This window comes from Monopterus albus, unplaced genomic scaffold, assembly GCF_001952655.1.
Source record: "Monopterus albus unplaced genomic scaffold, M_albus_1.0 scaffold94.1, whole genome shotgun sequence".
NCBI lineage: Eukaryota > Metazoa > Chordata > Actinopteri > Synbranchiformes > Synbranchidae > Monopterus > Monopterus albus.
The window spans coordinates 789,693-812,036 of record NW_018127974.1 but is presented as its reverse complement, the minus strand read 5'-3'; the positions used below and the strand labels follow the sequence as shown (position 1 = coordinate 812,036).

At 42.7% G+C, this 22,344-nt stretch overlaps 1 protein-coding gene across 1 annotated transcript in view; it reads left to right on the top strand.

Moving 5' to 3' along the window:
* clic4 (chloride intracellular channel 4) overlaps positions 1-16,152 on the top strand; it is a 16,935-nt gene extending 783 nt beyond the window's left edge. Inside the window, exons 2-6 of the mRNA XM_020608703.1 lie at positions 10,363-10,472; positions 12,399-12,524; positions 13,480-13,586; positions 14,661-14,842; positions 15,321-16,152. Coding sequence (XP_020464359.1) covers positions 10,363-10,472; positions 12,399-12,524; positions 13,480-13,586; positions 14,661-14,842; positions 15,321-15,485 — 690 coding nt within the window. The 3' untranslated portion in view covers positions 15,486-16,152. The remainder of the gene's footprint in view (positions 1-10,362; positions 10,473-12,398; positions 12,525-13,479; positions 13,587-14,660; positions 14,843-15,320) is intronic.
* The last annotated feature ends 6,192 nt before the right edge of the window (positions 16,153-22,344 follow it).

The window sequence follows — 22,344 nt, the reverse complement described above, 5'->3', positions numbered from 1 at the left end:
AGTTGTAGCCGCATCATCCGGCTCAACACTACATAGCAGTAGCGTCCTAAAGTGACCGCATGCATGCGTTTTGCCCAGCTATGATGGTCACTGGAATAAACTCATTTCAATGTAAGGTTAGTGTTTGGGTCAGCTCGACACCGCTGTCTGCCTTCAAGGATGCTTTACTCAAGGGAGAATATGAAAGAAAAGTGTTGGTTCTTGCTGTAGGCATCTGTCAGTAGTAGTTCTCTGGGCACTGGTTGTTTTCTAATCACTGAGACCTGCCAGGTTTTCTTTCTACAAAGCACAATTCATAGATATTGTGATGGATTAGGGAGCATGGTGATGGTTTGGAGATAACTCTTCTTTTATGATATGGTCTCTACAGAATTACTGCCTCTCCTAAAGCTGTAGTCGTACATCAAATTCTCTGGGCTTCACCACAATGATGTTGGTGGAGGGCTGGAAATTTCTGTTCTTCAGCCTGTTGCTTTGCAGGGCGGGAAAATGGCAAGGAACGAAAAGGGGGAGGCTGGGGCACTGGGAGGGGAGAGTGTGGCTGTGGTGGTTTGTCACCGATCAAAACGGCAAACACTTGTGATGGTGGTTGTCTAATAAATTGATGTTTATCTGCAAATGTTCTGAAGTTAAACACATTCAAGTCGTGCATTGGTGCTTGGCAGGAATACAGAAACCTGTGTCCTGTTTGTATTGTTTCCATTGACCCTTTAAAGACTGGGCCTTTGTAGTGAGGTACTGACAAGGCAGAGCAGCAGAACAGATGGGAGCAAACTGGCCAGCACCCTTTCTCACAGCCTTCAGGGGAGGTTGCATCATCCATGGGCCTGGAAGGTTTGCACATGTGGCCAGCTCTTCCCTCTCAGTCCTTCCCTCTTTGCACTAGGTAGCCAACTGTGGACAGAAGTTTCTTCCATTGTGTGCTTTCTCCATGTGTCTGAGTGGGGGTGTGATAGCCTTTTGTCCCCTACTGCTCTAGCACAGCTCTGTATGTACCAGCGTCTGACACGTTAAACACAGTCGTGGCGTGGGAGACAATGGTAGGCATGCAGGTTGCCATAGGCACACTGCTGAGAGCCGGGCCTCTGGGAAACAGCTGATAATGAACTGTGTACTCTCAGCATACAGTGGTGTCAGATCTGTTGAGACGCTGCCACTTATCAAAGCAAACTAATTATATATCCAGGTCACAAGTTGCCACAGTATCTGTGCGGATCGATTTAGCACAGATGACAGCACCATTTACCCATTTTAAAAGTAGATGACTGACTGTCCTGGATTAGATGTTTCATGATTTTTCTACCTGCTGTGTTTATGTAACAGCATTGCTATGGGAACACTTTACCATGTGTTCATCTTTTGAGGGTGTGGAGCTCGTCATTGCCAGTGTTTATTGCTCGCTGCTGTAAATGTTGATATATTGGTCCTTGTACAAAGTTATTTGTTCTCATCACAGTTGGCAGATTGTTTTGTACACTGAACCGTTGTACATGCTTGTGAGCAGTTGAGTCTCTCTTCCTAGTATTTGCCTTTACATCACATGATTGAATGGGTAATAGGAAACCCTAAATCTGTCTTTGTGTGAGGTATTACTGTGACACAAAGCCAAAGAGGATAAAAGTCCATAATCGTCTTGAATCATCATAGTGCATGAGTCCAGTTTCTCTATATAGATTATAGCACTACTGGGCTGAATCAGTTATTTTAATTGGAACCTGTTCTGACATGGCAGGACGTCATCTTGTTTCTCCGGGATGCTGGAGGAGCTTCATTGTTGTTCGTGTGTATTTTTTTCACATTATTAAATTTATGTTTTCATTCAGTTCTCTGCTTCCCTGAATTAATACAGGGCAGACATGCCTGTGAGTCACTCTCCACCAGCATATGGCCTGACTGTAAGACAGCCAACAGAATATAGATGAGCTAAGAGAACCACATGAATGTGTGTGTTGGCTGCCAGGGTCACACTACTGGTTGCAAAGCCTTCTGCTGCCTCCAGACTTTCATATTCTAGCCAGCGGAGGCAGTAAACATGTTGGCAAAGTGCTTTTAAGTCTGGATGGCATAATGAAGTCTGGCTGGGTTTGTTGCACATCCTTCAGGACAGTTGCATGGGTACAGTGGAAGAGCTGCTCATGTCTCTGTGCTGTCGGTTATGACATGTGACAGATTTATGCCATGTCATGTGCTTGTTTACTGTAAGGCACTGTCCTTTTGCAGCAGTTACTCCAGTCAATGCAGTTGCATGGATTTGCATGCAAGGTCAAGTGTGGTGAATTTTTACCACTGCACAGTTGGTCCAAAGGTAACCCTAGGTGGGTGTTGGTAAGAACCCCAAACCTTTTAACCTGCTTCAGTTTCAAGCACGTTGCTTACTGTTTTCATGTTGTTTTTCACCTTTAAAGTAAAGCGTTTCTCTCCCCCTTGGGTGGTGTTCTGGGCAATTGAGTGCTGCCTTTTTATAGGAAAATCAATGGAGCAGTTTATTTTTCCTAAGCATATAGAAATTGCTGCAGTCAGTATCACGAGTTAAGGTACAAAGATTAATGGCTTGTTACTGTTGTGGGTCGCTGTGCTCTAGTTTGTGCGTTGCAAATTTGCTTTAGCAGCACCTGACCTGGTCGCTGTGTTGTCGATGACTGACTGGAAACTGGTCTAATCTGTCTGGCAGCATGTTGTTGGGCAAAGAGGGGCTGTGCAGTCAGTCTTGACATTATGGGATAGCATAATCAGAACTTAATTTATGTTAATGTCAGAAAGATTATGGCCTTGATCCTAGTTGTGCCTGAATAAATGACTCATTTGATCTCATTTGTGCTGCCCAACCAGAACGGCGAAGGCCAATGAGGCAGTTCTCTCCAAGCTCGATGAGGGACAGTGAGGGCAGACTGGACGAACACAGATATGAGAGTTTGGAGACTGGATCCAAACAGAATACTGCCACTTCATTAACTTGTTTGCTAATAGAGCTGTACAGGTTACTGCAGCAGTTACAACCTGCCAGACCAGGACACAGGGGATTAACAGTTTCTTTCTTCTCTTCGTTGTGAGAAGAGGTGCAGGACTCCTGAGAATGAGGAGAATCTTCCCTGCTTGCTACACATGTAACTCAGTTGGTCTCAACATGATCCAGTCTGCTTGGGTTTCATGTGCTACTTTCTTCTTAGCAGAACCTACAGAAGAGTATGGAAGCCAAAGTGTAGAACCTGAACAGGGAGGATAGGGTAGCAGGGGTCTCCCCACCCGCCTACCCCCAGGCTCATCAATTTACCATCAAAGTGTACAGTGGACCTTAAGTGTGCCAAAAATCCGTCTAGGCTTTTTTTTTGTCATTTGAAACCCTGGCAGAAGGCTAATGGGACTAAAGCTAAACCTGATTATTACATGATTATGAGTATTCATTTGTAAAAACAATAATTTAAGTGCATCTTAATACTGAAGTAACATCACAACTATTGTAAACTAACAGCAGAAATTCCAAGTTGAATATGATATGCCACATCATTACATGCAGTAACACGATAGATGAATAAGCAGTCTGCATAAGTGGTAGCGTCTCCGAGGCTGGGATGGAAGATGGCTCCGTTTCAGGTCAGAGTGGACACGATAAGTGGCCAGAGAGAGAAAAAGAGACGCTCTGTCTGCTCAGAGTTTCTGACGAGGGGCCAGTGTTTGTGTGGCTGTTGTGTAAGCTTGCATTGCCATGCATATGTGGCAACGGCATGGTGTTTGTGCCAAAGGGTGGTTCACAGCTGTCCAGATGGGACATTTGTCCCGAAGGAACTGCTGCAAGGGGTGAATTCAGTTTAAGTCAAATGTCTGCAGCTTGTACAGAGAAACTAGATCTTAAAAACATTTGAGATACTTCTTGACAGTTGAGACAGTTTTTTTTTTCCACATTACTTCCTATGCAAATGAGGGGAAACATGGGGCAAATGGAAGTGTGAATTTTATGTATACAGGTGTGAGTGCATGAGTCTGCTCAACTCATCAGTCTGGGAAATTTGAATGTGTAAATAGGTGGAGCTGTAGCCAGGGCCCACTTCTATATGCAGTTGGCTTTTGGTCTTAACACTTGGAACAACACTGAGAGCAAGGCCGACTCCTGGTTCACACTTCCTGGTTCATCTTCCACATGGCCGCCTGTTTGTTTTTCCAACTTTTTATTTTATTTTATTACTCATCACCAAACACTCATCCTGTGCCTCTAGAAATCTCAAATTGCCGTTTGTTTTAGCTCCTCCCTCGCTGAAGCTAAATCCAGTGGTTAAAATATTAATGTTGTGACTTACCTTACACAAGCTTCTTGTACTCAAAATTTCCAGCTTTCCCACAAAAAAAGCTTGTGTGCTCCAGTGCAGTAGGCCTGTGTCTGACTGGAGGTATAGAGATTTCCACTGATGTCAGTCTGACTCAGAGCCACGCCAAGGACGTGATGCTGTTTGCATGAATCGGAGTCCTCTGACTGTGGTTTGACTCAGGGACCCAGCTCTCATTTCCCACCTAGTCCAGCCCTAAGCTTTTAGATGGGTCACACTGAGCAGGCCAAACCTTAATACGTTTTCAGTGAAGGCCAAATTCTGTCCGTAACACTAAGTAATGGAAACTTGAGTTTAGGTGTGTGTGTGTGTGTGACATTGACAAAAAAAGAGATCTGGGTATTTTGGGGGGTGTCAGTAATGATAAACAGGTGATATTTTGCATTTAGTGTTGCAACAATGGTATGAGATTTTCATGGTATGATAACGGTATCAGACAATGTCATGGTCTCACAGTAATACGTATTGCACAATTACTACCATTATCAGCTATAACGACCCTCAAAGAAATGACAACAAAAGGGTCTTTTTAAATTGCAGATGACTGTGCCAGTTGGTTGGGCTGGACTGTGGCACTAGACTGAGCCTATATCAAACATGCATTGATGTAAAAGCAGGATATGACTGTTGTAGTTGGTTGAGGTTGAGCTCTGCTGAACTGTTTTGTATCAAAGTGCAACTACTGATCATTTTCATTGGGGATTAATACAATTTATTATTTTTCCAGTTAATTGACTGGTTTGTAAAACTGGTGAAAAATATCACAATGCTCTAAACAATAATCTAAATAGTTTCTAACTTACTATAGGTGCACAACAGCACAGTCGGACCGATCCTCTGTACCTCTGCTCACACACACACACGAGCTGGGTGTGTGTTTCTGGGGTCAGTGTGTCTTGTTGTAAGTCAGAGATTAGCTTAGCTTAGATTTTATTAATGTTTATACGCTCACACGTTTTGTTTGAGTGTAAATTATAAATGGGACGGATACATTGACTCGCACAGAGGGATGCGGTTCTTTACAGCGTTGGTTTCTGAGACATCCAAAGTAATTATGCTGCTGATTTTGATTCCCTTGTCTTTGAAACTGCTTTTTCAGAATGCTTCAGCTAATGTTTGCCGAGTATGTCTTTGTGCTGGTACCTTGGCTGGTTTAGTCCTGTGTTGGACAGCTGTCTCCTGAAGCGTTTCATATTAAGTGCTGTAATTAATTTACATGCAGTTGGGCAAACAAGCTCTAAAGTTGTTCGTTTCAATGCTGTAATTAATTTACATGCAGTTGGGGAAACAAGCTCTTAAGTTGTTCATTTCAACAAGGACATTTCAATTTTCAACATAGTTTGATGTTTTTTTGAACAACATCCGTCTTTCAAGGCCAAAATGCGTCCATGTGGGAGAGGATGATCCACAACTAGCAATAAACGATTAAAATTGTGGGCCTGGTGATGTTTGTATTATGTCTCCTGGCAATGGTTGTTCACTGTATTTACTTTTTACTCTATTAATCCTTTATTAGGCAGCTACAGCAACTTGTGATAATGAATCACTAATTTCATTAATAAACATGATGTATCAAGGAAGCACAGATGAGAATAAAGTAACACAATGCTGTTTTCAGTAAGCATCATGTGTACCTATCGCAGTCTGACACAGTCGACCTGGCTCAGTTCAGCAAAGACCAGCTGAGTAACCCAGTATAAAATGGCCAGCTTCGAGTTCAGTTCCTCTGCGTAGTCACGGTCCCAACCCCACCCTAGCTTGTTACATTGCCCGTTCCTTATTCGGTCAAAGTGTGGCTTGAACTTGCTGAGCAGCCCACCCAATTTAGAATATGAAGTGTGCTGGGGAGGGGAATGCACTGACCGCCATGTCACTAAAATTAGGCTGTGAGCAAATCCTGGGAGGACTCTGCCCAGCCTGAATGGACTCCACTGTCCCTGACTACTGTACCGGTCAGCTCAGATCACAAGTCTAGAAGAGCTTCTGTCTTAAAGTAGTGATGAACAGACTCTAAAATGTGAAGGCTCTAGATGAGTAAGTAGAATAAATGGGGTAATAAAAGAGGGAGAGGTCTGGTCAAATAGCTCTTACACTTTTTATGTTGTCAGCTTGTAAAATGTTACAGGACTGGCCTTGTGATCAGCCTGGCCTCTTTTTTTTTTTTGCACATACAGTACATTCAAATGAACACAGTACATGGCCACATGATGTTCAAGCTTATCATTCCCATTCCAGCTGAGATGTCAGTCATTACATCAGTGGCTGCATGAGAGAAGTCGTAGGAGTGATAGGAGGAATGACCTCACTATGTTTGTTTTCAAGATATGCTTGAGTATCATTGTACTGCCGCAGGGCCACACTGTCCTGGACGCCGACTCCTAGATAACATCTGAACTGAGCATGACTCACTTCCTCCACTGGACAGCTGTGTGTGTGTGTTTGGCATTATATAAACAAGTATCTGTTGACTCAGGGTTCATCCACTGAGCCTAAATAAAGCCAGGAGTCTGCTAGCAGTCATCAACTGTAGCTGCTTCTGTGGCTCAGACGTTACAGCCATTTCACCTCAGGGGGAAATCTCAGGAAGAATTGTTCTGTGTGAAAGATGATGTAACCATCTGCGAGATGAGTCATTTTTGAGGTGACACATTAGGCACTGGGAACACTGGGAACTGCTAAGTGTTCTTGTGAGTGGTGCTTGCATTTGGAACCCAGTTGCTGGTTTAATTCTTAGGAAATGGTGCGTCTAGCCTTATACGGGCCCGGTCTGGAATCATTTCTTGCCTTGCTTGTGTATTTTATTGGGGTGCCCCACCCCCTTGCAAACTGGTGACGTGCTTAAAACTCTATAGACAAAAAGTGCTTTGTGTTGTTGCTCTATAGACGGTTCTCCAGAAGCCCTTTGCTGAATGTCACACTATAATAGTGGTTCTCTGGAAACTGTTAGTTGTTTGGAGGGTGTCCTAAACCTCTTTAGTTTTGGACCATAAGCATTAAATAGATTGGTATAAAATCATGGACTCACTCTTTAAGCTAAGTACTAATTCAGGTGCTACTTTCAAATGTCACTGAGTAAAATTACTGCTGATGATCCCCTCGCTTGAACCCACACAGTGAAATGTGTAGGGCAGCTCTTCTTAACAGTACAACAGTTTACATGTCACAAGCGGCGGAAATGCAGCTCCACCACCATCATCACTTAGCCTAAACAAAGCACCCTCTCACTGGGAGTAACAGGACATTTCTGGAATAGTTTCCCCCTCCTCCCCAAAAGCCCAGCCCCCCTCCCGCTCTATATAGGGGCCCAGGATAAGGGGAAAGGGATAAAGGAGGAAGAGATGAGCAATGTGCCAAATGGCTTACAGCTTCTAAAGCTTTATGGTATCTCCTCTCTTCCTCCTGCTATAAGAATCTACACTAGAAGGTAGCACTAGCCATGATCCTTAATTTCCTCTTTGCTGTAATTTGTCTTTTCACTCTGTCTTTGGCAGAGAGGTGCAGTCTGCTCTGCTGCCGAGTCCGCAGGATGGGAGCACTGCCGTGGTATAGAGCAGACTGAGAGGGAAAGCAAAGTGTGTAATGTCTTTCTCAGTTGCTGTGGCCTTTTTTTTTTCTTGCCCACTTAAGTTGCAGAACTTGGATGAACTCTGCTTAAAAGCAGGTCACTGTGTGGAAGCACAGCAAACGTCATTTACAGATGACGCCGTGGCATGTGGCTTGCATCTTTGTCTCTACAGACAGAACTGATGAGAGGTGAAATGTCTTCAACTTTAAAAAAAATAAATAAATGAATAAAACTAGTCCAGTTGATTTGTTTTTTCTTTTTTCAATTTTTTTTTCCCTCAGCTTACTATGACCTGGACAACTGAGAATCTGCACAGACCCTACAGACGGAGGTCTTTATTTACCTGCAAATTGAAAATCCCCTTCACACTGTCATCTGCTTTCCATGTGCCTGCTCATCGCCATGGGAACAGTTGCTGTGCTGCATTGCCACCCCACATAAACAATTGAATGGTTCTCTGTAGGTGTAGCATTGTGGGCAAAATGGAGTAATCATCCCATGAATGTCCTTTTGATCCCCTAAGGATCAGCTAATGCTAGTTTAGGCCAGTGATGGCCATAAACCACAGTGCCGCCAACACTCACAACTGAAGCTTTATTTTGGAATTTGAATCGTGTAAGGTGAAAGGGGGACTTTCATTTGCTAAACAAAGGCAGTGATCTAATCCACGCTTTTCAGATGTTGAATTCAGAGGGGAGAAGCGGGAGAGAGAAAGAACAGCTGCAGTACAATGGGAGCCAGCAGGCAGATCAAACGGAGCCATCCCACTGGGCGTCACACAGAGAACAACAGCAGCCAGCCTGTCCGCACCAGCAAGGAGACTCTGGACTGACTCACCACTCCAAAACAAAGTGCTCTGATGACAGTTCAGAGCCTGCACCTTGCTTCTTAAACAAATCCTCTTGCAAGATGGTTTTGTTAAACCTTATTTGAATCTTCGTCTTACCTTTGCAAGTCTCTCTGCAATGTACATAACGTTATTCATGCAACGGTAGATTTTTCTTTTTTGCATTACACCTAAACACTCTTTGCATATCACTTCCGTGGTTGCCAAAAAGAATTTAAAAGAAAAAGGGCAGATGTGAAGAGCGACTGACACGAGAGACAGACCCAGAAAGAAACAATATTTAGCAGTTTCACAGAGACTCTGCTGCAGTGCTATGCTGAAAGAAGAGGTGCCTTCCAAAGGGCAGATGGAATGACCTCCATGCTTGTCCTTGTGAACAGATGAATACAGTGCATTCTTTCTTGACTTGCCTTGTCTGGAGAATGGCATACCTCAACAGGCTTGGGAGCTGGGCACCAAGTCTATAATGAACGTTGTGATGTGTGTCTGGTGCCACAACTTAACCGGTTTAACTGAAAATTGGTTAGGTTGTCTTGGAGAGAACACAACTGTGTGTTAGTCAGCATAGGAGATTTCATTAAAAGAACTGCACAAAGCTCAGTCTGTCAGAAGCTTATTTTGCCTGATGAACAATCCAAGCCGCATTTGTCCTTTCCTGCATCCTCCTCAGTCCCTACGTGGCTCGATGAGTTGAGCAAAGCGAGGGGGTCGTCTGGAGAGTTGGAAAAAGAAAGGGGAGAGTGCGTGACAAAGTGAGGGAAGACAGGAGATATCTCTGACTACTGGCAGCAGCCTCCCATATCCTGCTGATTACTGCTTTGTCTAAGAGGGAGAGAGAGAAATCACTGCTATAAAGAGGAAGCGAGGCCATCTGAGTCTTAATTGCTCCAGAAATTTCCTCTTGACCTTCAGGCAGTAGTTCTGCAGACTAATGGTGGGGGGGGGAATTTGCTGGAGCATTAAAGATGAGGGAGTCATCCCTCTGCTGTTTCCTCCGTCTTAAGTTTTCTCTAGCACAGCCTGTAAACTTAAAACAATCCGGGCCTTAAAGGTTGTGCAACAGAGGTATGATTTTTAACATTATCAGAACCTTTTCCCATTTTGGCTTCAGCTAATAAACAAGTGCTGGTTGTTACAGATGATTTTTAAGATCTTTATCTAGGTTTTTATGCTTGCAGTAATTAAATGTGGGCCTTTCCCACTGTTAGACCTGATGGTCTCCATAAGATGGACAAGGTGTTGGTATACTCAGAAATGCTACTTATTGCATATTTCTGATAAGCTGTGTTTCCGGATCCTAACAAGCGGTACACCTCATGCTTCCCTTAACTGTCAACCAGCATAACCTCATGGGTTGACGCAGACCATCGTGCTTTGTTTTTCCACTGCATTTTCTCTGTAGCAGTCTCTATTTAGAGCAGGGAGGAGCTGCACTCCTCATACGCACGCATGCACACACACACACACACACAGCTTTTTCTTTATTGGATTCAAGGGTCTAAAGACGGTGGATGTCGTAAGCTGTACAGGTTGCAAAGCCTCTGTGATATTCAGCTATGTACTGTGAATAAAACTCGACTTGTTTTGAGTGAATCTGCTACTGTTCTAACTTGCTGTCTGTTTATTTGAAGGCGGGAAGTGATGGAGAGAGCATTGGGAACTGCCCCTTCTCCCAGAGGCTCTTCATGATTCTGTGGCTTAAAGGAGTCGTCTTCAATGTCACTACAGTGGACCTCAAGAGGTGAGTCCTCCTATGTTCTACATCTTCTTCTCTGTCCTCTTCATTCTCATTGGCTTATTGTCTTCCTTGCACTGGCTGTTGACCCAGGGTTTAAAAAAGAAAAGAAAATCTCCTCATTTTTGGTATCCTTCCATCTGTTTTCTGGGCGTTTCCACAAAGGCTTTGATCCAGCCCCACTTCTTGCACGTTTGCTGCTTCCCCACTGCTTATTTGGTTTTCCCGTGGCCTTTCCCATGCCAGAGAAAAATAAACACATGGACTCTGGAGAGGCTTTTTAAGGTTCTTCACTTTGCTTACTTCCTGTCCAGATTATGGTGGGCCGCACGTTGTACTTCAACACTAGGATCAGAAAACTGGTGATTCTCTGCTGGTTTTGTTTTCCGTCCCAGCTGCAAGTGAACGTGCTGTGGATTTCAGTACTAGAAGCTCTTCACCAAAACCACAATGATTGCGTCTGTGTGATTCATCTAAATGTTTTTCCACTTGATAAACCAGGACAGACAGACAAGGGCCATATTATTTTCAGATGTTTTCAATGGTGGATGTTTGCTTTCTTCATCATGTGCGTTTAACTCAGATTCAAGAGTTCTGACATTTTATTTCCGAAGCGTGGTTCTTCTTGCGGCAGAAGGTTCACCGCTGGGCGTCTCCTCCTCTGGGACATGGAGACTGCTGCTTATTGACAAAACACAGATGTTCTTGATAAATGCTGTCCTTATTTTAATACAGCTAAACAGAAGAAAACGGTGTCCATTTGACTGACCATTTGTTTTTTGTTCACATGCCTGCACATTCAAGATGAGTGTAAAGCTTTGGGTTTATTTGCATACACTTTCCCTGGCACAGGGCATGTAACATGGCTGAACTCATACCCTGTAAAAGGCAGTGGAGGACGTCTGCCATTTAGCCCTTGTTTTTAGTTCTGTCTGGAAGTCCGCCCTTTTTTCTTTCCATGGTATATAGTGTCTGTAAACGTGAGTCAACATAAAACTGCATTGCAGAAGAAAAGGTGTGTTTACCATATTTATGGCTCTCTCTTTTTATTGCAGCATTTAAATGGAAGAACAGTGCATGTTAGTTTGTAGGAGGACATGAACGCCACATGTTGCTGCCAGAAGTCAGAATGCTTTCTCTTCTGTCGTGGGGGGGGGCCAAGGTGGTCCTGTTAATATTTCTTTTAGTTTAAAAGCCACCCATTCTCAAGGCAGTTTCTTACCCACTCCTCAGTGACCTCACTGGGTGAGGGTGCCACTTCCGTTTCACAAGCCAAAGAGCAAAGTCCTGTTTTCTGTCCTTAGACATCTTTATGTCCACAGTTACACTGGACCTCTTAAGAGTCTCTGTGGAAAGAGGTTGTAGCCAGCAGTATTACCTCAACAGAGGATTCACACTTCCTGCCAGGTTCTATCCATTTATTAGGCTCCAACAGTTGTTGACACTGTTGTGTGTTGTCTTTATACTTTCATCTGGCTACTGTGGATTTAACAAGTCTGTGTTCTCGCTACTCATTCAACACATGCTAATTTTTTTTGTTTGTTTGTTTACAAGTCGGTGTCATCTACCTCCCACAGACATCTGGTGCAAAATGTGCCGGTTTGAAGGCTGCAGAGAGAAGGGGACAGACATACACAGCCAAAGCTAGAGAAGGATGAGGGCTGCATAGTGCTAGAAAAAGTGGTGCTGGTGGTCACTGAGCCACAGCATTCTGTTACCTGGACTTAAATTAACATTAATAATAATACAGTTTATTCCATTATCTAACCATAAAACATCAGACCAATTATGAGTCTTGTCGTTCACGAACCTTTTGATCACTGTCAGGATAAAAACAGCTTCACAACCTAATCCTTATAGGTTATAATTGGTTGTGTGGTTTGGTTTTGCTTGCTGCATCTAACTAAAGCTGCACCACTCTGTGTCTTCCAGGAAGCCAGCAGACCTCCAGAACCTGGCCCCCGGCACACACCCTCCCTTCATCACCTTCAACGGTGAGGTCAAAACTGACGTCAACAAGATTGAAGAGTTTCTTGAGGATGTCCTCTGCCCACCCAAGTGAGTACTTGGACATCCCTCTGGTAACGGCTAGACACCATGAGCACACTGGTAGCTTTTAAATGCATGGTTAGCACAGAGTGAAAGCATTAGCTGATTTAAATTTAGCCCCATGTTTTACTTAAAGGATAAAGCTGCCAATAGCATGGTGGTTAGCGCTGTTGCCCTCCAGGTTTGAGCCCTGGCCGACCCGGGGCCTTTCTGTGTGGAGTTTGCATGTTCTCCCCATGCTTGCGTGGGTTCTCTCCAGGTGCTCCAGCTTCCTCCCACAATCCAAAGACATGCAGCATAGGTTGATTGGTGTCTCTAAATTGCCCATAGGAGTGATCGTGTGTGTCAGTGGTTGTTCGTCTGCGTGTTAGCCCTGCGATGGACTGGCGACCTGTCCAGAGTGTACCTCACCCGCAGCTGGCTGGGATTGGCTCCAGTCCCCCGTGACCCTGTTTGGGACTAAGCGGTATAGAAAATGGATGGATGGATGGATAAAGCTGCCAATATTCATAATAAAAGAAACACAAAACCCCTGGAAAAATGGGTCAGCCTATTTATGTACCTTAATGTTCCTGTGACTGAGCCCATTCCTACTGAAGACAGATCTTTGAAAATTAGTCATAAATGTATTCTTTGATTTTTCAAGGTAAATACATCATTTCTTATAGCAGCTGAACACTGTAATTTTCAGTAAATGTTCACTAAATAGTACATTTGTTGGTGACTGTTTTCAGCAAGTAGATTAATGATTCCTCTCATGAATACGGTATTTAGAGCGATGGGATGGCGTTTGAAAGGGCCCATATAAAAATAAACTACAGGGCCCATGTGCACTGTAATGTTGTTCTAGCTAACTGTGGGCCTGTGGTAGACAGGAATAAGCCCCGGATCGTAAGACAAATGCAGAATATCACAAGATGTATTATTTAGCATGTTCCTGCATACATGTTTTTTCCATGCACAGGTACATCAAGCTTGGTGCAAGGCACCCAGAGTCAAACACAGCTGGAATGGACATCTTTGCCAAGTTTTCAGCATACATCAAGAACTCAAAACCCGATGCCAATGAGGGTAAGTTGCCTGTATTTGTCTTTGACACAAGTGCAAACAGAGGCAGGGACACTGGTTAAAAGCATTGATTCAGAAACTTGCCCATTGTGTGTAGGGAGAGGTCTCTGGTTGCTAGGCAACATTGGTAGCCCTGCCCCACTTGGTGGATTACTCTTCACTCAGGAACACAGAGCCGTTGTTGTGCTGCCTCCTCCTGTCCTGTTGCTCGCTGTCTCACCTGGCACAGCTCTCTGGAAACCACAGAGCAGCAATTCTGAGAATAAACTGGTGCTCTGGGTCTCCTCCTTCCTGTCCTTGATACAGTATATGCACTCTGGTCCCTGCTCTATGAGAACAGCACTAACATAAACGGGATAAGCGGACAAATGTATAGTCTCATACCAAAGATTGTTGCATCTTGCGTGAAACTATTTGTGGAATTGGTTCCCTGCAGAGATGTTTATGGCATTCACAAAATACCAACCATTTGGCATCATGTTTTAGTTGGCCGATCTCCACCCTGGGACAATTTGAACCTGAGCCATCCATGTGAGGTGGATGAGAAAACCAAGACTATGTCAGAGTTTGAGACTGTCATGATTCTGTGACGCATGCTCTCCAATGTACCACGTCATGTCTACTGTTGTAACACTGAACTGTGCATGCAGTAGTTTTAGTAGTTAATAAATAATGTGTGTATAGGGTAAGGGGAAAAAGTGTAATACCTGTTCAATCTGGTGAAATGTTTGCTCTGTAAGAAGCTTCTCACAGTAGGTATTAGAGCAGCAGATAACTGTATGACACAGCTATAGTGTTAGATTGTGCATGTGTATGCAACATATTTGTTTGATGTATTTATAATGTGAACACTGTACATGCGTACAATACGAGATCTTGTTTCCTGATTAAGTGCTGCCATCATGTGGCTGGCTGGTATATGGCTGAAACAGGTCTCAGTCTTCAGAATTTATTTCATACCGTAAACAAGCCAAAAGTTTAAAACAAACAAAAAAACCTATTGCTTCTACCGAACACTTTAGGAATTGATTGAAAACAGTTCTTATTCTATTTTTGTTGTCTTGTATATCTTTGCAGCTCTAGAGCGTGGGCTGCTTAAGACCCTGCAGAAGCTGGATGAGTATCTCCACTCACCGCTGCCCGATGAGATTGACCACAACAGCATGGAAGATGTCAAGGTCTCCAACCGCAAGTTCCTGGATGGCGATGAAATGACTCTGGCTGACTGCAACCTGCTGCCCAAGCTGCATATAGTCAAGGTAAGGAAGCAAATTATTTAGACACCACCAAATTTATCGTATTCACTTGTGATGTCTTGGTGTAACATGATGCACTCGAAGCACATCCCCACAGGTGTTTCCCCTTACGTGACCTGCTGAGATCGCATGTGACAGAAATCTCTTGTTGTTCCTTTAACTCTTACTTTTATAGTCTTTCCAAGCTTATTTCATTAGTACCTAATGATTAATTATCCAAACAAATGGATCAGTTATTGAAAAACTTAGATTAATTTTCTGTTGATTCAGTGGTGAACCAGTTACACACACTTAAGTCCTTGTGCAGTGTAATTATTTTGCAGAAGATTCTCGTTTGATTAAAGGACTTCCAAACTAATGCAAAGAAATAAAACTATCCCAGTTTTTCACCCAGATTGAACACACACAATCTACTACACCGGTGCTCTTGTGAATGAAAAGATTTGTAGCATGTAATTTGATGCGTAACCTTTCCCTGCAGGTGGTGGCCAAGAAGTACAGAGGTTTTGACATCCCCAAAGAGATGACGGCCATCTGGAAGTACCTGAACACCGCCTACACACGTGAAGAGTTCACCAACACCTGCCCCAGTGACAAAGAGATTGAGATTGCCTATGCAGATGTAGCCAAGAGACTGGTCAAATAAGCTCCTCGCCCCAAAGCCTCCTCCTGTACACTCCCCTACACCGCCTCCGCTCAGCACCAGGACTGATGTGCTTGTTCACGAGAAAGAGGAAAAAAAAACTCTGGAATTAATTTCCTTCTCTCCTCATCTACGGCAAATCCCCAATGCATGAACCCCTCTTGATCTTTTTTTTTTTTTTTTTTAAACGAAGATTGCTTTAGTTGATATTGAGTAAAGGTCACAATAACTTGTCTTTTACAACTGATGAATGTTTTGAGGCATTGCATTATGCCGAGGCGATGAAGCCAGATGTCCGTACGTATCAATGTCGGCAGCTTTGTCAGACACGGCCCCTGATAAGTGACCTTCAGGCTGACCTTCTCTTGCACACCGGGGAAAGGTTGTGAGCTGCTGTTAATTTTCTGTTGTCTCTTTAATATTGAAGTCACTCTTTGTAGTTTCACTATAATATGAAACACAGAAGCTTTTTTTCCCCCCTGTCTTTTGGCTTATTGAGATGGCATTGTAATCAGTGTTGAAGCGTCAGTGTTTTGGGCTGAAGTGTTCGACATGTTTATGTAGAAACCAAGGCCCCTCCAAACCAGACTGGTTGCTTGGACATATAAGAGATGCTTTATTTAATGTTGAGCTGTTTAAAATAAATCAAATAATTGTAAGTGCAGGTAAAGCTACCTGGAATCCATGCTCTGATTTCCTCATTGCCTCAATAGGCAAGAATCTTGTAGCTCCGCTCAGTAAAAGTAACAAGTCACGACTCAGGAAGACTATAACCCGAGTTGTACGAAAGCTCCAACATATGTAGCTTGCTGATGTTCGACAATGTACCCAGTGTCCATACAGGCACTAGCCGACTCTTATGAAACATGAAGGAATGTCTTTTCTTTGGTCATGCTGACTGTAGCGGCAGTTAGGATTACACATTGCGAGCCAGATGGGCACATTCAGGTCTCACTGTGGACAACATGACCCCAGCTGTATGTACTAGTGAAGTAAAAAAACAGAAATGAAGAAGCACACTCCCTCACTGTGTCTTTCTCCCTACAGACTGAAGGACTGTGCGGTCAGGCACCAGGAAAGGTGATACCATGACAAAACAAAGTGATGAGAGTAGCAATGAAATGTATCTGGTCGAATTCCACTTTCCCTTCATTATGTAGCTTGATCTCAAAGGTAGGGATTGTATGTTATGATACAGTAGCTCCAAAAGTGCTTTAGTGCAGATAAAGCACAACCTGTTTCAGTTGTCTCCGGTTGGCCGTGGTTTTCAGACAATTGTTATGAAGCCAATCTGATGAAAAGAAACTTGTAAATATGTTTTGATTGCTCAGAATCCAATGTGTAAATTTTATACATCATTGGAATTGGAATTTTGAAAATGCCTTTTTGCCTGCTTGAAGTCAAATTGTTAAAACTATCCTCTTTGCCTTACCTGTTTTCTCTCTGCAGATGTTCTGAGAGTGTTTCACTATAACATGAGTCTGAAGTTGTAAAAGAAGATATTTAAGCTATGTCAAGACTTTTTTTTTTTTTTTTTTTTTTTTTTATATAAACAATATTCACTAAACTGAAATAAACTTCTTATTGGCTCTCTGACTTGGCGGTGATGTCTAAACCTCCGGTGTTGTAATGCATCTATCTAGTGCAATATAAAGGATGTACACAATAACCAGACTTGATTATTTTTCATAGCCCATAGCAATAACCTAAGTTCCCCTTAAAGTTAAAGATCTAACTTTCAAAATGAAAAGGCTGCATTGATTAAAGCCATCACAAATGTATTCACTCACTTCCAGTGGCTCATAAACGGCACAGTTCCTTGTAAAATGGATGTGTTATCCAGCCCTTTACCTGACATCTTCAGCTTCTTTATAGTTGAGCTTAAAAGGTGTGTTTTCTTTTTTCTTGGCCTTTGGAAACAGCAGCCTTGTTTCCAAAGCTTTTAATCACATTGTATTTTCCTCTACAGTTGTCATGCAGAGCACAAATGACTCCATCAGCCGAGGAAGCACAAAAGAGTAAGTTGGACCTCGTGCAGATTTTTTTAATTTATTTTTTTGGCCAAAATTCTTTAAAGGCACTTATCTTTGGTTTGTCTGCTGTGTTTAGCGGTTTTCTTGCAAAGAGGCAACATTTTTAAATACTGTGTGTGTGTGCAATCTAATATCTGACCTGGCTGTGATCTAGCACCAGTGAACCCCTACTGTAAAAATACATTTTTGGCTTGGTGTCCCTAATGGCATTACTCTGTTCTCTTTGTGTGTCCCACTACCCCAGGACAGTGACGGTGAGCCAGAATACACAGTGAAATTGCAGCATGCTAAGTGGAAATCATGAAAAATATATCATATTGGGTTTCTTCTTCTATTGTAAATCTTTCTGGTGGTCACTGGTACAGAAATACAGAGGTTTGGGAACCCCTGGGTTAAAGCGTGTGTTTACAACTCTCCCAGGAATGTCTCATGTGGGTGTCCCACCCACTGTGGGCTCTGCCTCTCCCTGAAGGCACCCTCTCACATTCAACTTGATGTCTTTCAGCCAGTTCCCTGCTGGTCTGCAGCACAAACAAGTCTTTTTCTGCAGGGCTTTCTGCAGCCAAAGTTTTACAAGACAAAAAAAATGTGGAGGCATACAGGTTTTTTGGAATCTCTCCACATCATTAAAGTGTCACATTTCATCCCTAGACACTTACTGGTGAACAATCTCCTCAGTTCATGCAGAGAGATGTGTGTATGTGTTTCTTTGTCAATGTGAGGTAGGAGAAGACACAAAGATGGTTATCATTCAGACCACACACTCATTGCAAGCAAGCTGAGTGTATTAGGGTTAGTGAGTAATAAAGGTGAGGCAAGGAGGAGCTGAGTATTGTTTCTTAAGCATGTTGCCTGGGTGTGGGTGTGTGTGTTGAAAGACCACAGCAATCTTACAATACACACCATGGGAGGGAGCCAACAAGTCAGCTAAACTGTGAACACACAAGTTGTTGTCTTGGCTCTTTGTTAGGAGCCTGTAAGTGTAGTGATATAATTTCCTCAACCTTGGCATAATTTTGTGTCATTATTATTTTATTGTAACAGATAAATCCATTTTATTTTTCTCATTACTCCACAGCTCAGCGCAGAGGTTTCTGTTTGCCACGGACTCTCTGCAGTGCAAGTTCAGTTCAGGTTTTATACAGCTGGCCAAGTAGTGACACTGGTAAAATAGCTTGCTCAGTGGTACACAATGATAATCCAGCTGAGTTTTGGACGTACAACGTGTGAAATATCTTCTATGCAGATGAGCTACAGTATGTGCACCTGATTGTATTTGATTTACTCTGATATTTGATGACACATAGGCCTACATGGAGCAGATTTGTTTACAGATTAAGACCAAATCAGAGTGATTTCCCCCCCTGAATATTTGACTTGGGGGGGGAATTAGATACCTTTAGAGATCATTTTATTCAATAATTCACAAGAACAACATAAAGCAGAAAAAAGAATTAGCTTGTTTTCTGCTTTTCTCTCCTGGTAACCATCTTTGGACCCCTCGGATTGTTTTTTGTCTTGTGATGCTACGTGTTGACACAATGTGGTAATTACCATATGTGGTCATGAGAATGCATTTCTTGATTTTCAGTTACAAGATTTAACCAATTAAAAATGAACACCAGTAAACAAATATTTTAAGTCAAGTAGCCAGACGTCAAGCTTCGTGGAACAACGTGAAGCAAAATATAACTTAGCTGTGTAAACACACTGTAAAACAGTACACTTGTGTGACATGTAAATGAACTAATAACGTTAATACACCTGGCCTCTGCTTTTGTGCATGCTGGCGCACTGCATGGAGTTACTGGCGCACCTGAGTGGAACAGAACCATAATTAAATGTTATTAGTTCCACCTATGTTTTCCCTGCTGTGATGATACAGTCATACCAAAATCCTCCTGATGAAATATACTAGTATGATGGTGCCAAAAGCAGCAGGGGACAGAAGCTAGTGTGGGTTAGGGTTGTAAACACAAGCTGCAGGAGATACAGTAGCTTGGCTAGCGGGCTCACAACAGGAGTCCACAAAGATGGGACTTGTACTGTGTTTGATGAAACATGTCACTGTCATTAACCTCTGCTGCTGTCCTTAAACTCACTGCAGCCACAGCATTGTTTATTTTGTTTTACTTTTGAATAAAGTTTATTTAAATGTCACACATGCAAACAAAAAGACGACTCAAAAATTAACATAGTATAAATTAAGCTGTAGATTTAACTTAAATTACAACTAACCAAGAAAATGGCTTTAAAAATGAAATATACAAATAAAAATAGAAAGCCGAGGGGTTTCACTTAAAACAAGCGGTGATCATTAAATATACATAATAAAAGATCTGCATATATTGTATATTTTAAATGCCTTCTTGTTCACACTGTCTGAGACTGCATAGCTAGAACTTTTAATCTCATTAACCAGAGCAGGAGAGAAGGGTTGCATTTAGAAAATTTACATTTGTGAATATGATATTTAGCCATAAGTAGAATGATGGTTACTGGTTCTATCAAATCTATTATTAATCATATTTTTATAGGGTAATGACCACCCTTTCTCCCAACAAATATCAGGTTTTCTCTTTTTTGTGATATAAACAAACTATGGATGAGAGGTCAATTTCACGGGTCAAAGTTCAATCCGATTGAGCGGAAGTGGGTTAAGTCGCGACCGAAAATATACAGCTTCGCCTCGTTTTCACGGACACATGAATGGGAAGTGGCTTTAGACTTGACTACACCTTGAAAGAGGTATATAAAATAGTTTAAAGTGGCTTATATATGACGTGAGTACATGACTACTGGCCATAGTTACTAATATTCCAACTTAGCTACTACGTGGTCACGTGTGAATCTTCATTTAACGTCAGTTAATGAGCCAATCAGAGCCGAGCAGTGGAAACACAGCAGCTACCAGCCTGGCACAGACCACACGGCGAGTTGTTATTGTTGTGAGAAAGCCGTCAGGCCGACTATAGTGCTGCGGACCCCATAATGCTTTCCATGCCCCATATCTGCGCCTTACATCTTCAGCCATGTTGGTCTTTATTCAGAAAATATGTTGGCATCAGTTCACGTCCTTCAAAATACTCATCGTCTGCGACTGGTTAGCAAGACTGTCGAGGGTATGCTGGTCCGCCTGCAAGGTGTGTTTTTCTTGCCAAACTTCTTGATCCAAGTCGTACAAGCTGTCGTTGACCCATCATCTTGTGTGTGTGTTTTGGCAGCAACAGAGGGTTTTTGTCTGGTGTCATATAGTCACTCATAAATAGGCCTGTATACTATCATAGCTCTGAAAACACATCAATATACTAAAAGTGATGCAGAGTGGCACTCTGGAGGAAAGCATGAAACTCGAGAATATTCTTTGGCATTTGGTGCACTCAGATGCAATAAACATCAATAGTTCGATGATTTATCTGGTGTCAGGGGGAGAATAAATATGCTGTATTTTTAAGGTCCATGCAAAAATCATTCACCCAAATAATTTCTCAAGTATAGTCACATGGACAGATTTCTGCTGCCACTGCACCAGCTGACTTCTCACGCCACTGCAGTGAGAACAGCCGTGAAACTGCTCCATTACAAGTTAAAGCCTAGCATCTGAAATTTTATGTAAAATACCTGCTTATTGTTGGCAACATTTATTTAGAATATTAAAAGTGAGTCCCACTGAGTGTCATGCTGTTTTACTTATTGTTTTATTTGGTCCAAGTGGGCTTATTTTATATGCTGATGGGTAGTTGAAGCCATAACAGTATGTGCCAGGCTATATAGGTCAGCATATATTTTAGTCTAAAATCTTAGCCTTGAAAGTAACTAGTAGCCTAACTATAGCTGTCAAATAAATGTAGAACTGTTTCCTCTGAAAAATTGCGGAGTACAAGTATAAAGAATCATGAAATGGAGACGTACAAGTACCTCAGAGCTGTACGTTCCACAGCTGGTGACCTGTTTTGTATAGTGATAATTTCTGTGCTAAAAAGTGCTTCCAAAGAAAACAGCTGACACTATGTTTCTTGGATTATCAAGAATAATGGAGGCATTGTTTCTGGAAAGATGTGTTGGTGTTCTAACGTTTAAATGTATTTTTTACTTACTAAGAAAAATATTTCAGATCATGTGCCTCTTGATTGTTTTAAGACTGAAGCAAAAAACTGTAAGATATCTCAAAACGTGCAAAAACCCCACACCACAGTATCTGCATCTACAGGTAGGTGAAAAAAAGTGTTTCATTTGGGTGAACCAACCTTTTAATTTCAGTTGACCACAGTTTAAAGTCAGCTTCAATTAAAGAGTTCGATTAAGGATGTTTCCTTCAGTGTCTGTCTTCCTTTGGGTACACAGTGCCTCTACATGCTGTCACTTATTGTTCGTACTGTGTATGGGTCTAACATTACCGCAGTAGTGGAGTCCATTGTGGCATCACCCATCAACTCCCAGACCGCCGAGTAGCAGCTCGGCTTATCTGCTCCGCTCCCGTGCCTGTAGTCAACCAGTCAGGGTGGGGTTTTGTGTGTTCACATTGTTTATTTTAGCCCTCATTAAAATGTGGTGGGGTGGCTTTCTCTCTCTGGGGCTCAGTGGCTACTGTGGTGGAGAGATAGGGGACTGTGGTGGACCCCCTTGGGCGGCCCACAAAAAGCTGCCTCGCTCCCTTCTTCCCCTGCTTGCCACTCACCCCATCTGGATCCTGCAGTCACACCCTGCGGCAGAGCTGTGGTTAACTGCAGCAGTTGGCTGATAAAGAGGGTACAGTGAGGGTTTGAGGACACACATTCAAGTTGCCGCTCACCATAATTACCACTAGAGGGTACTCAGCCACAGTAAAG